At 37.9% G+C, this 15,545-nt stretch overlaps 1 protein-coding gene across 2 annotated transcripts in view; it reads left to right on the top strand.

Moving 5' to 3' along the window:
• macrod2 (mono-ADP ribosylhydrolase 2) overlaps positions 1–15,318 on the top strand; it is a 578,061-nt gene extending 562,743 nt beyond the window's left edge. Inside the window, exons 17-20 of one of the 2 annotated variants that reach the window (XM_084391151.1) lie at positions 4,692–4,745; positions 11,697–11,744; positions 12,530–12,604; positions 13,860–15,318. In XM_084391151.1, the coding sequence (XP_084247277.1) occupies positions 4,692–4,745; positions 11,697–11,744; positions 12,530–12,604; positions 13,860–13,891 (209 nt within the window). In that variant the 3' untranslated portion in view covers positions 13,892–15,318. The remainder of the gene's footprint in view (positions 1–4,691; positions 4,746–11,696; positions 11,745–12,529; positions 12,605–13,859) is intronic. The other variant, XM_084391152.1, reaches the window with a different exon arrangement.
• Positions 15,319–15,545: the final 227 nt, after the last annotated feature.

Raw genomic sequence — 15,545 nt, forward strand, 5'->3', positions numbered from 1 at the left:
TCCCCCAGTCTTGTCCCCGGCAGCTATATTTATTTTTCAGCAGCGTGACAAAGCTTTTATAAAAGTGCAGCTTTTCCAGTAATGATCTGCCTTTTCCACTTAGTGGCAGTGTAGTGCGACAAAGCATTACAGGATTTGTTACATTCTTTTGCAAGTCAGATTAATTCTGTTTAATCAGTTTGTTTGGACAGTTCATGTAAATGAATTGATTAAAAAAACAACCAATTCTTCTTTTTATTTACCTTGTGCAGCGACGTGAAAGTAAGCTTTTTTCGGTGAATGTGCGGGCACTTCCGATTCATTAGCCGCTATAGTAAATAACTGGAAGAATAACAAAATGCAACAATTGGTAAAATAATTTTATTTTTAATGCGCCTAAAAACCAGTGTTTATGATTAAAATAATAATTTCAAATAATATGACAACAAAAAATATAATCATGTAAATAGATAGTTAGATTATATTGTTTTGTCTCACTTATCAATTGCTGTGTATTCTAGTATTTCTTTTATTTTGTATTTGGCTCGACTTTGTCTGCTCACATTTGATGCTGTCACACTAATTTTTCATTCATTCATTCATTAAAAAAAAAAAAGATTTTTTTTGTGCCAGAATGTAAATCTATTTTAAAGATTGTACCCTAATCTTATGCAGTTTGTCATACAAGTCAATGATATTTGCAGTTCACAATGCCAGGTTTCATGTATAAGCTAGTTTAGCACACAAGCTAGAGCAGAAGTAGAAGAAACAAATAAAAAATCATTATTATTTTACAATTTATATATATATATATTTAACTATTGTATATTATTTGGAGTTATTATTAAAAAAAGTGGTGTGTCTTTAGCTTCAGATATGTTTTTATGTAGCATTTTTTTTGTACAGTAGCAAATTCAGCATTATTATGTAGCAAATTATAAGTAGTTTATTGCATGGACAGTACTACTCTCCCAAGTGTGGTCTTCCTGTTGTGTGAAATGGGAGACATTGACCACTCGAGTAATCTGTTTCTAGTAGAATGACCTGAGCGAGGTCACACTTCTTCTCTCCATTGTGACTTTCCTTTGGATGCACCCCTGTTGAGCAGCTCCTCTGATCCGCCATCCATAGAGGCTTTACATGGTGGAGAGACAGGTGGAGGCAACTGCCTTTTTAATTGGCTGTTTAAATGCGACTTCCCTTGTTCTGTTTGTGTGCCAGGGGAGATTGTGGAGGTGAAGGCAAAGCTCAGAGAGCTTCTGTCAGCCTGTGGCTAGGGCTTATCACAGCACAATTAGCTATTGCCCTGGGCTCGTATATCGCAGCGGTCTTTGAAAGAGCCTGGTATTAGCCAAATTTTCTGCATAAATGCAAATATTCTTGCAGTGTGTCTTCATCCTGCCCCAAAACTGTCCTCGCACTTTGCTTTGGAGCAGGGCAGAATGAATAACACAAAGACAAGAACAACATGCACTTTAGCGGCCATGTGTTTTGTACATCATCTGGGTTAGTTTGTGCGATTGTAGCCTCCCCGGAGCTGTAGCTTAGTGGCTTGTTGTGCAACGAGTGTGATATTGCGCTTGTACAGCAGTTCGACGGCACGAGTAAAAAAAACAACAACGGAGTGTCTTTAAAAAAAGTTCCTCTTTATTCCCTCTTTTGTGCGGAACTACTTCCTTCCGCCACGGATTCAAATCTCAAGTTGATAGTTTAACAGTTGAGCCCAAGCCTCCGTTACTAATTCTAAAACTTCACTTTAGAACTAGCAATGAAGGAACATTGATGTCGCTTCATTGAAGCTTATTGTATTACTGTATGTAGAGTAGAGTATTGTGAGAGGGATATCTACTAACCGAGTGCATTACTTGCATGGTCAACATTATATTCATAATCACAAAATTAGTTTGAATGCCCGCTGAGGAACATTGACCTTTTAACAGTTAGGGGGGGATTTCCCATGACAGCGCTAGTCATGCATTAGTAAGTTGCGTCTTATAATGTGTTGCAGAGATGGGGGACTCGAGTCACATGACTTGACTCGAGTCAGACTCGAGTCGCAAAATTAAGGACTTGAGACTTGCTTGACTAAATAAAGAAAATGACTCGACTTGACTTTGACTTGAGATCCAATGACTCGAGACTTGACTTGACTTGAACTGTATGACTCGAGAATGTCTTGATATACATTTTTTATATAAATCATCGCAACATCAATTGATGAACAAAATGAAAGCAACGGAACCATTGACGGCAGTCATCAGATTCTGCGCGATTGCGTGACGCTGCACAAGCCCAGAAAAAACAAACATCGCGGTGAGCGCGGCAGCGCGCTAAATACAAAAACATCTCCCAGCATCGTTTCTTGTTGGATATAAAGACTAAAATTTACCATATTCATACAAGAAGATTTGCTGTACGCATAATAACTGGCAAGGGATATCGGACGACCATCACAAGCTCGAACAGTCGAACTTCATTCACCACGTCTAAAAGTAAGCTATGGCTTGTTTAACCTGTTTGTTAATTTGACTTTCTTTAAAACTAAATCTTTAAATATAGAGAGAATATTGGTCAAAACAGCATGCCTCTTTATACACAATTATGTTTTCAAATGTAGCTTAATGTTGTCAATATTCAAATGATAATTAATGATGGCATATGTTTTGTATAACATTTGCCACATTTCTTTCGAATCATGCTTTAAAGCCAAATATATTGTTCTTTCCAATGACAAAAAACAACATAGAAAACATAGTCGTGTTTTATGTTTCTCTTAAAGCAGGGGTTAGATGTTATCAGGGGGTTGGGGGCAAAATGCCAGCAGAATTAATATGCACCCAAAATTCAAAATGTGGTGGAAAAATTGCCCTAGTATGAGTTATTTTTATAATTAGCCTAGGCGGATTTAACTTCATATTTAAAAATATATAACTTATATAAAGGGGATGCCAGTTTGAAGAATGCCATTTGGTGGCATAGGAACCATTATACTTTTTGTGAATTGTTCAAATACCTTTTAATGGTCTTCTGCAATGTTTGAGGCATATTTATTTTTTCATGATTTAATGTTGGCCTAATTTCAGTTACATTTACATTTCAGGCTATGTAGTTTGAAATTGTATTTATTTTTTATTTTTTCGATTTTTATTGTAGTAATCACTCAGCTGTATGTGGAAATGCATATTAAAAAAAAAATGTTCCAAATAAAACCATAGTCCACAACTTCTGTAGTTTTAACTTATTTTAATATATACATTCAGTGAAATCATCAAACGTGTGTATGACTTGCCAATGACTTGTGACCCAAGCTACGACTTGACTTGACTTGCTTGACATAAAGCAGTGACTTGACTTGACTTGACTTGCTTTTCGCAAAATTGACTTGGACTTGCTTGAGACTTGAAGGTTAAAGACTTGAGACTTGCTTGTGACTTGCACATGTGTGACTTACTCCCACCTCTGATGTGTTGTTTAAAGTAAAAACAACATCCTTGTTTCAGTTCCCTTCAATTTATAAAAAAAACTTTGCTACTGACTCACTCATAAAGACAGTCTTTACTGCCATCTAATGGCGATTATATTTCCTAATTTCTACAATAGGAAATAAACACAAGCAAACACTTCCGTCAAAAGTACAAAAGCAGCGCTATAGTTATTGTACAGAATTTCTGTTAAATAAAAATATAAAGTTATGAAACGTACCTTTGCCCTTAGCCAAATCGATTTGCTCGGGAACAAGAAATAGATTAATAATCTATTATTAACGTTTCCATGGTGGTACTGGTAGAATGGCTTGAAAAAGGCTTTTAGCCAATCAGATTTGAGAACCAGAACAAACTGTTAACAAAAAATTGAAAATCTGACATTCTGAAATGATATGTTAATGAGCACAATAGTGTGTTTTGAATTGGTTCTGCAATTTTTTCAACGTATTGTTAGACGACAGGCTTTATAGAAACCGAGCCATATAACAGCTTTCGGGCTGAGGCGCCACTGTTGTATGATTTCACACACATATATGACCATCATGATCCCACTTCAGCGAACACAACCATCTGCTGATGGACCCTGGACTTCAAACACACCTGATCTGACTGTCATTTGTGCCCCAGCAGAGCACCCAGAATGCATTGTGCGCGCTTTCCATTATGCAGTCACCTATGGCCCACAACCCTGTTAGCATCAAAGCAGGGGGAATGCAGGAGAAGAGGAGTCCTACTCAAATAAGCTGGAAGGAGCATGGCTCTCACACTGTGGCTTTGAAGATCTTCTTTTGATCAGCGAGCTCGTCCCTCCCACAGCCCTCCAGACGGAGTGAGCGAAGAATGTGGAGGCAGGCTAAATCACAGCGAAAGTGAAGAGTTGCTGTGGCACAGGCTGCAGAGCTTATATTTGATAATGGCAGTTTTGTTTTGCTCATGCCTATTCATTTTGTCCCTCTCAGACTGTGCAAAGGTGTACAAAATCCATTAAGAAGTCACATTGAATTTAGACGCTTTAATGCATATTAAACAAAAGAAAATAGTGAGAGAAGTAAAGCCACTGACAGTTTGGCAGGAACAGGAAACTATGTGACAGTCACTTTGAAAACTGGTTCTGCTGATAGTATTGCTTCTTTGGAAGGTGTTCTAACCTATATATATGGTATATATAACGGTTATAATGACCGTCATGTTCAGAATATTCTCTGTTTCTCTTCTCTGTGTCAATAGACTCAACAAAGACGGACACCAGTCAGGAGCCTGCGGATCCCATGGAGGTTCATGGTATGGTTTCCCAACCTTTTTTGTGTTATATACCTCAAAGCACCTCAAATGTGTTAACTTGGATAAGTACACTGTAAAAAATGTCTAACCAAAATTTTCTAGTGACTGGTCACATCTAAATTTTTCAATTAGTGCAAGTGAAATTCTGTACATTATCAAATTAAATTTACAGAATTTCACTTGGGCCAATTGAAAAATTTAGATGTGACCAGTCACTAGAAAATTTTGAGTTGGGGAGGTTAGACATTTTTTACAGTGTAAAAGCCCATGAATAAAACCCATCATTTTTTACGTCAGTGAGAAGGAAAACATATTTTTACATGTACGTTTTTTTGCATGGATGCATTAAATTGATCAAAAGTGACAGTAGAGACTGTTCTGTTTTGTTTCCAATAAATTAACTTTTTATTCATCACATTTTCAACTTTGATAATAATAAATGTTTCTTGAGCAAAATCAGCATATTAGAATGATTTCTGAAGAATCATGTGACACTGAAGACTGGAGAAATTATTCTGAAAATGTAATTGAATTAAAATAGAAAACGGTTACTTTAAATTGTAATATTTCACAATATTACAGTTTTTACTGTATTTCTGATCAAGCAATTGCAGTCTTTGTGAGCATAAAATACTTCTTTCAAAAACATTAGAAAGTCATACCAACCCCAAACTTCTGGACAGTAGTGCATGGGGTAAATATGGATTACATATAATATGGATTAGTATTTGTGACCATAAGAAGCTGTAAAAAACTGAAAAAGCTTTCAAAAAGCTGAAAACATGTTTCCTTTTAGTGATTTAATATTTCTGTATATCGTTAGTGTGTTTGAATGTGAAGAACTTTGCTTTCTATATTCTCACATCTTTCCCCAGCAAGGTCTAATGGTGCTCATGCATCCTATTTTCTTTTGCTGGTGAATATAACCTCATGCCTAGGAACACGCGGTGGGTCAGGTTCAAAAGCAGTCCACACATTATGCTAAGTCACTCGATCAGTTTTCACAACAAGCCCTGCTACCTTTGACAGCCGCGTTTAGTTGCTCTTAAGGTCATGGCAAAGGGGATGCCCTCTTTTTCTTACTTCCTTCACATTTATTGTGGTTTTTCCTTTTTTGTGTGTGAGTTTTATGGTTTTGAATCATCATAGCTTTTGGACGTGTAGTCATTCCCATATAATTTGAAGCAGAGAAGAGTAAAACAAAGAGAAAGTTGTACTTGCACTCTAACTTCTTAAACACATTATTAAACGTATAGTTCTCTCCCAAAAAATATTTTTTGATCACGCTCTAAAGATATTTGATTGGTTTGTGTGATGAACAGACTGATATTTAAGTCAGTTTATGGGATGATGTTCAATTTGAGTCAATTCAGTTAATTGGTTGTTCCGGTTCACAAAACCAGTCTGAATGATTCATTTATTATCAGACTAATCTGGTTCTAGACTACAACGCACTGACTCAAAGATATAGTTCATTGGTGTGGGAAGATTATCAGTGAATAACAAATCAAAAAATGTTGTCCCACAAAACTATTATATAGCTTCAGACGACTTGGGAAAAAAAGCGTACAAGTTGTATAGACCAACTTTTCACCACCTTGTTGAAGCTTGAAATCTCTAGTCCCCATTTAGTTGCATGGAAATTAGCAACCAGTGCATTACACAAAATTTCCGTTGATGTAAGAAGTAAATGAGTAAATTATGACAGAATTTAAATCTTTGGGGGAACTATTGCTTTCAGCTCTGAAAACACCCTTTAGACTCATGTTACATTATGATTTTATCATATGGTTTTTAAATAGACAAGTGCTGCATTAAAAAAAGGCTGCCGTTCCCCTCCCTTTACTGCTTAATGTACTTTACTTATCTGCCACAAACCTCCCTGCTCAATTCTCCTCAGCGCTTTCAATGTGACCCTTAAACCAAGCGACCCTATGTTCTCTTTTCACATCTTTTAAAAGGTTTTTTTTGTTTTTCCAAGCATGGCCTTCTTGGCCCGAGAGAACTGGAAGCCTTTCAGACCTATAGAGGACCTCTTCTTTGTACAATGGCAGCTCGTCAAAGCACATCTTGTAACTTTAGGCAAATGCGTCCAGCAATACAATGCTACTTGGCTCTGTAGAAACCCTTCCTCGTATTTCTCACTCTTTGCTTTGAGAGGGTGGAATACAGATGAGAGGAACCACTTGGCTTTTCACAGAGGAACGTGCATGAGAAAGATCTGTGGTATTTACACTGAAGCCCTCCCCACCGGGTTTGTTTCGACTCAATACCTTTTAATTGCTTCTAATTGTTTGAAGCTTCACCATCACACAGCGACGCAACAGAGAAAAAAAAGCCCCACACAATCAAGTGCCTCCCAGAATGCTTTTCTCTTTCTCTTCCTCTCCTCAGTGTTGTTCCAGAGAAAATATGCCTGCCCTCGCCCCGCAACCTTTGAATATTTACATATGAAAATGAAGTTTGCTCTCCACATTTAGCACTTCATTAGCTCTTATGGTCTGGCTCTTTGAAAAGGTTGCCCGCCGTTGTTGCGCATGAATAGACCTGGAATTACATTGATGTATGTTTAAATGATGAGCTGAACTCTACCGTTAACTCGCACAAAACGTTACAAAAGACGTACTTTGGTCTAAAATGTGGCTATTCACTTGAAGAAGACAGTATTTTACATGTTAGATGATGAATGGACAGCTTGAAGACCACCCTGAGCTTCTTTACCTAAAGTGAGATATCAGGTACTTCTTACGCTGCTCATCTTTTCCGGATGAGAGGAGCTTGATTCATTATATCAAATCCGGAAACCAAACATACGGTGTGAACATACTGTGATGGACAGATAGATAATGCCTTCGCCTTCTGAGATATCGAGTGGTTTTACTCAACAAACCTCGTGTGAATGTTCGGACGGCTGTAAGCTTGTTCTCTTGTTCTCCTTTCAGTCGAGATCTTTTCCATTAACCTTCTGAGTGACATGTGAAAACTGTCTGGCGAGGTGCTTTTGTGAGTCACTGGTTCGATTACATTGGGCTTGTGCCCCAGTTAGGCCAGGGTTATTGGTTTGGTTGTTTGTGGTCGGCTTTGAGCTGCTGTGAGAGTCAAACGGCTTTGAGAACCTGAACAATCCAGGCATTCAATGGGATTGTAAACATTGCAGGTGCCTTGACTGTGAAAAAGACTCTCTCCTCTCTCTGTTGAAGCGTCTCGGATGATTGGCCTTCCTAAAATAATCTAAAATCAAGTCCAGTTGCATTTGACGGAATTTCATTAGACATTCTTGCTTTTTCAGGCATGTATGTCTTTGGAAACAGTGAGAGTAAAGGTGTGATAAAACTGTGGTGCATTTCATGTACAGATGATTTTCTCATTTCAAGTCGATCGCTGTGAGGTAAATAAAATGTTAAGGCTGTTTTTGTTTTGTGTGTACTGATGTTGTGTGAGTAGAAGAAAATGCTTGCACTCTGTTAGCAGTTTAATCATTTTACATCTGTTGTGCCAACTTAGGTGCCAGAGCCTATTTTGTGATCCCTTCATTACATGTACATGTCCGTTGTCGTATGCAAGTACAGCTTCGTTATTTTAGAATTATATACAGTACCGTTAAACAGTTTGGAGTTGGTACGATTTTTTTTTTAATGTTTTTGAAAGAATTCTTATGCTCACCAAAGCTGAATTTATTTGATTTGAATTTTCAGCATTCATTACTTCAGTCTTCTTCATGATCCTTTAGAAATCAGTCTAATATGCTGATTTGGTGCTCAAGAAACATTTCTTATTATTATCAATGTTGAAAACAGTTGCTGCTTAATGTTTTTCGATGGATGGATGGATGGATGAATGTTTAAAGGTTAATTCTGTGATGCTTGCCATTTCTTTGTAATTGTTTTCCAACACTATACATTTTTTGTGTTGTTTCCTTTCAAGTTTAAAATAACACTTGACCCAGTTATATAATATTTTTAATTATTTTAATTCTACTTAAATTCCAAATCTGTATCCTGTTTGTCACCTTAAATTCAAATTCAGGAATTTAAAAGGCACTCTCAGTCAAGTTCTGAATAGCACACAACTCTGATTGAAATTGGTCATTTTTGTGAAGGCATTGGTCAACCCCTTCAACCAGCACCAGCATTAGAGTCTTCAGTAAGCAGTCATATATCCTGAGGATTACTTCACGATTACTACACTCCTGCTTTGGCCTTTGTCTGTAACTTCATTGTTGGTTTTGAAGGGGACGAGGAAAGATGTTGATGCTGGCCTGACACAGCCGGTCATTATTTGTGTGGCACAGTCGATTTATGTAGCCTAACAATAGACCCACAAGCCCCTCACGATCTCTAGAGCGAATGGTTGGTGGAGGATCTAATTTTCTGCTTGTCTGAATATGAATATGACTTACATCTGCCCCAAACCCCCCCCCCCCAAACACACTTCCCTCCCTTTCTCGATCTCCCTCTCTCACTTGTTTCGTCTTCCATGCTTTGTGAGTGGCCCAGCACTGACTGTAAAGATACCACACACACAAAGACATCAAACTTTCATTACGCCTAAGTGCAGTTAATTTCAAGGGAAGCATATGAAGCAAAGAAAATATGACAATTTATCCAAGCTAGAGCACTCAAACACCCGACTATCTTGAGCTCGCTCAGCCGTTGTGCAGAAGAGATTACCGGAGTCTCCAGTGGACTGTTGTCAGGATGAATAAATAAATAAATAAATGAACCAGTATAAATAACCAAAACGCGTCATTTCAGGCCTCTTGTAAAGACTTCTGAGTTGGATGTTTAACACCAAATATATCATTATTTGTGATTTGTGAGGATTTGAAATCATAATGGCATGATACCGTGACTTTAGAAACCTGAAATCAGTCTATAGACTGCTGGGTAGGGAAATGAAATGCAGTTGTTTTCTTTCACATTTCTGCAGAAAGTAAGTGCACGGCTACCCTCCATGTCACATTTCGCACACTTTTTCCTACTTGACAGCCTCTGGCTACTTTATTTGTTTCACAGCACGTCAGACTCTCTTCCCGAAAGGCCGAACTCAAACTGTTGTCAGCTGTAAAGCTAAATTAGAGAGCTGGCAAATTTCTGCAGCATCTCCTGACGTACATGGCAGCAGTTGGAAGCAAGCACAGGCATTGATTGAAATTCCAGTATCTTGTTTTTTTTTTTTTCGTCCTTCTTCTTTTCAAAGGCTGGTTTGTTGTGTTTTGATCGGCACTGCTTATTAGGATCCTAAAGTGGCAGGGCTCCCTCTCAGCCATGACATTATTACATGGAACGAGAGACAGACAGAGCGTCAGGAGGAAGCCGAATCTCAATTGAGCTTGCAGGTTCACTCGAGCGACAGCTTTAACTTTCTCACTTTGGTGCTTGTCCATACTATTTAAATGCAGTGCTCATCTCAAAATAACTAAGAGCATTACAAAAGTGATGTTAAAAAGTCAGAATCTGTCCAGCATATATATGTATGTATGTATATATATTTAATGAAAAAATAAGTATTATTTGATTAATTATAATATTTTATTATCAAGCAAATGCTTTTCGCTTTTTTTCATGGTTTAAGCATTAACACATCATTCAGTATTTTTCTATTCATGCTTAGAGCATGAAAAAAATACCAATGGGATAAGAAAAAAGAAACAATTAAAATAAAACAAATGCAGATTTTTTTCTCAAGTAGAAATATGTTGTTTTTAGAATATTTAGAAACTTATTATATATTATATATTTAGATTTTTAACTTAAAAACAACACCAAAGTACTGATGATAAGCAATGCAGTGTACATTTCTGCACTGCCTCTGTAAGTGTGTGTGATTCTTTGTTTAGCCCAGCTCCCCATTTGTGGAGGAATATGGAAAAAAAACACAAAGCGAGGGACAGAGAGGAGGCTCGCTTCCAGAAGTGGGCGGTAATGGAAACAGCGTTTTTGAATGGTATCGCACTCAGTTTCAATTTCTCCCTCTACGGTGCCGCGAGACAAGAATGAAATGAAATCATGGCGGTGGTGTTTGCCCGTACTCTCCCTCACCTTTCCTCATCCAGACATTCTGCTGCCGCTCCATTTCTCCAATGGAAAGACCTTTTTCTTCCTTGTTCGAAACAAAAATCCATCACTTGTAGCTTTGCTCTGTTAAATCAGTAGAATTTGTGGGCTGGCCACCAGGGAGAGCGAAGCTTCTGGGTTGCTCTCCTTGCATTAAAGCCACCGTCTGTAGTTGCTGAAACATTGCCACCGTATCCCGAAGAATCGTGATGAAATTAGCACGAAAGCGTGTAGCATCACAATGAAAGCAGAGGCCATGTTGTTACACTGTATTGTATTGTACGTGTAAGATGTGCCAGTGTGTTCAGAAGATGTTTGTGAGATTCTCATGAAGGTAAATATTGTTGTTCTGCAGACAAACGCTATTGTTCGAGTGCCGAGACATTCCGCGGCACTGAGTTTTGTGTGCTTGCATCATCCGTGGATGTGCCGCAGGAAGGAGATATTTCATGCTGTGGTTTGCTTTGGTATTTAGGCAGAGAGATAGAAGAGAGAAAGTTATAGAGGGAGTTTGAATTAGTTTGAGAATAAGGCTCACGCTGATATAGACTCAAGGCAGTTTCTAATTAATTTTCGATGCTTCCCCTTTCGTCTGCGTTTGTTTTGTTCCTCTTGAAGGCGAGAGGCTTTTGGACCATATTTTTCATGTTTAAATATTATGCATGGGTCTCATACCAAAGAACCAATAGCTATAAAGTAATCTCTTATTGAAGTGACTGTCTAAACACACTACACTTGGGGTGATATATATATAATCATGTTTTGGGGGATGAAATAATGTAGTTGCTGTTCTTCCTAAAGAGGATACTGAGGAATCCAGTATAATTGTAAAAACCAAAAGAAACGAAAGCCACAGAGAACTTAATACATTGTTTTGTGACTTTTGTTTATTTAGATCCTGTCACAACAGCAGCCAAGGAGAACAACACCAGCAGCACTAAAGGTAAAAACTGTAAAAAATGTAGAATATATTTTGCCATTTTAGTCACTTTAAATTTTAGAGGGCATGTCATGGGATGGAAATACTTGCAAGCCAGATTCAAACTCAGCTCGCCTGTATGAGCACCACAGCTCAGTTTGACTTGTTTTTTTGGACATGACTCCAATTCAAATACATGGTTTGTTATTTTATATTTCGTACAGATGAAAGCAGAGCTGTGTGTGTGTGCATTTTTAGATGTAAAATCATTGTTATGGCCTTTTAGTTACATTATTTATATGAAAGTTCGATAGAAAAAATACAGGAACCAGGATCAGAGATGTCACCCAGTCATTTCTGAGCTCAAATGCATGGTTTATTATTCATACAGAAGAAAGAAGAGTATGAGTGGATGCATTTTTTATATTTGAATTGATTGAATGGACTTTTTTGCCTCGTTTTACTTCTGTGACAGTTGAGAGGCACATGAGATAACAGGGAAAACAAGAGGAAACGGTCGTAAATGTTGCACTTCCTCAAATGCTTGATTTTTTTGTTTATCCAGAGGAAAGGGAGTGTTTTTGGGATGTATTTTCAGAAGAAGCATGCACAGGTGTATCTCGTCATCCTGAGCTCTGTTGAAGCCTCTGTTGCCTCAGGCATAGCCTTTAGCATCCCTTGCATTTACTTCAGCTAGGAGAAGCACAGTAGCCAATGAGATGTCACCCAGTGGCGTCTAACTTTTAATTCTCTGATCTTGAGTCATTCGTTCCCTTCTCTCTGCCTTGTTTTCTCTGTCTCTCCTCTAGTTGATGTGAAAGCCCAGGACAAGAGCTCACAAGAGCCAGACTCAACTCCAACAGACAGCAGACCAAATTCCCAAGGTAAAAGCAATAAATCAGTAGAAGCTGTGAGAAACATACTCATGTAAATGTTCCAGTCTCTTTCATTGTCCTCCTCATTCAACTAAAAGCTCACAACTTTTTCTGCCCCTTATCCACATTTCCTTCACTTCCTTTCTCTCTCATTCACTTTCTCTCTGCTGATCTGGAACTGCGGAGTGACCCTGATTTTTCAGAGTAAACGTGTTGGCATGCCTCCTTAAATTGAGTTTGATGAATTACCTGCATGCCCACCTCACGGACATTAATAAATCAAACACAAAGCGTGTGTGATCGGAGCGCAGAGATGACGCAGTGCGAGAAAGCTGATAAATCATGTGTGATAAGAGTTTTGCTGTGCTGTCATTTCGGGAACCCTAGGGTCAGCTTGCCTCTTAGGGCCGCACATACAAACTCCCAGCATGCCATTTATATTCATTCCCTTTACGTTTGACGGGAAAATATTTAGTACAGTATCTTTATGTGGGGATCTATACAAACGCAGGTATTGATTGACTGTATTAATCAAAAGAGAAATTCTAAGTAATATCGATGGCGACATAAAATTGAAGGCAAAACACACTTCAAATTAGAGCAAGTTTGCATGAAGCAGGGATGTGATTTACCGACCTGAAAAGTGTGACCCACGTGAAATGCGTAGATCTGAAAATGATTTTTTTGTTGGGGTTATGATGATTGAAATCGCAAAATGGCCTCAAACAATTACTAAATAAACTGCAAAATGTTACGTTTTGCTTCTGACGGCGCCGCAGGACACCCTTAGCATGTTCAAAACGCCAAATGCGAGTAAAAATTGCCAGGTGTTACTAACCTGTTGCTCAGTAACTTTTTTAGTTTAGGGGGTCCTTATTTTTTGTCTTTAGCTGATCACATGCCTGATGAAGCGTCAAGCTAACGAACACAAAAGAGAGAGAGCCTAATAAATAAAAAAATATTCATTTTGATAAAATATATATAATATAATAATTTTGTGTGTGTATTTATATTTGTGTGTGTGTTATATGTGTGTGTGTGTGTATGTATATATATATATATATACAGTGTATATACATATAGAGAGAGAGAGAGAGAGATATGTTTTGAAGTGCGTGGTTTGACAAAGAAAAAAGTAAATATAGGCTCAATGTTGGTTTCATGTTGAAACAACTCTTTCAGTGTTCTGCATTAGTCCGGATGTTAATTGTTTATTTGCTAACATGTAATTCTTCATTCTGCTTATATGTTTGCTTTCTCCAAGACGGCCAAGGCGATGAGAGCGCACAGGAATGAGACGACAATCAGCCTCATAGGAACGAGTGCCGGCAAACTGTGTGAAGGCAAACATCACACCAATTTTGTCCCACGACAGGGAGTCGCCCACAAGCACTGGGAAAAGAGATGACCCCCACTTCATTCACCATATTTCCTTCTATTCAACCTGTATTTCCTTTCCACTTCTTCACACTGATAATAAATCAAATATATAGCTATATAAAAAGGAACAAATGAGAGTTTGAATCGGAGAGAGTGCAGGGATTGTGGAGCTAGAGGAGGGCTGCTATACCTCACTTGACATGCTGCTTGATCAATAGTTGTTGTTGTTTTTAAATATGGCATCCTGGTGCTGGATTTGAACTGGTTTAAATTAGGTAGATTGGTCAAAACACATCCAAAAATCATCCTGACACTTTTAGTTACAAGCAGATTTGCAATACTATACAGGAGTAGATGAAGTGCAAAGCCAAGATTCAGACCAAATATGATTCGGTTTCACAGCCCTGTCCATCGATTAAGATTTCTTTTAGGTGAAAAACACTAAAATGGCTGTAAATGTGCCATTTGCGCACGAGTGAGTGTGTGTGTGTGTATATACCGATGATGTCACTTTAAAGAGGCTTTCGCTTCGTGTTTGAGCTTCAGAACCAAGTCAGGTCAAACGAGGAGAACATCGCTTGATTGTAATCTCCGATGGAGTGGTGACATTCCTCCCTACTGCACGCTATATAACAGAGGCGTTGAAACGACACGACGCTCGCAGAGCCTCCCTTTAATCTCTCAAACGAGCATTGATCATGTTTCATCTTCAAAGCTGCTCTGTCTACTGCGAATGCCTGTTAAAAAAGGAAAACCTCTGTTGTGTCAGACTGACGTGGTCGTTTTTTTTGATGAGTGCGCTAACAAATCTATTCCCTCAAGTGTATCTAGATGCATGCCAGCATTGTTTAAAATGTTTTATTTACAGTCCCTCTCTCTCTGTCGGTCTCCTTCCCTGTCACATGCATAAACAGATATCAGTTGCAAGCTCTCAATATTTTTACCAGATTGTCTCTGCATTTTCAAAAATCTGCCTTATTTCATGAGATAGGTAGTACATAATCACAAACTGGTGATGGCAAAAACAAAAAGAAGAAAAAAAAGCAAATAGTAAGTGTGTGGCTTTGAATGAATTAAATGCTAATTAAGATGATGAGTGATGCATTTCTTTTAAACAAATAAAAAATGTTTTTCTGTCTTTTTGTTTGGGTTTTAATTTGGTTGTTTGGTTTTCTTGCATATGATATTTTTTGGTTGATAATGATTAAAAAGTGTATTCAAAAGGTTAATTTACTCCTTTAAGTGGTGCCATATTGTATATCAGATGAACTTATGCCTTCATCCTTTGATGTTTGCTTTGCTATAAAACAACTATGAATAAAGTTATAAAGTTGTTTCCCTGAGCATGATGTCTGTGTGTTCCTTTGACAAAATCCCAATAGGATTTTGCCAGTGGCTTTTGGATCCCTGCAGAACATAGGTTCTGTGACTAACAAACGCTTATGTTTCTTACACGTTTTGTTCATCGTAATAATATTCACAATTGAACATAACTTTTATGAATTTTGAAGCATAAAGTCAAAAGCATCACTAAGCTTCTAGCAACTCTTTCAGTCTTTAAAAAACATTT

The sequence above is a fragment of the Rutilus rutilus genome (assembly GCF_951802725.1).
Source record: "Rutilus rutilus genome assembly, chromosome: 20".
NCBI lineage: Eukaryota > Metazoa > Chordata > Actinopteri > Cypriniformes > Leuciscidae > Rutilus > Rutilus rutilus.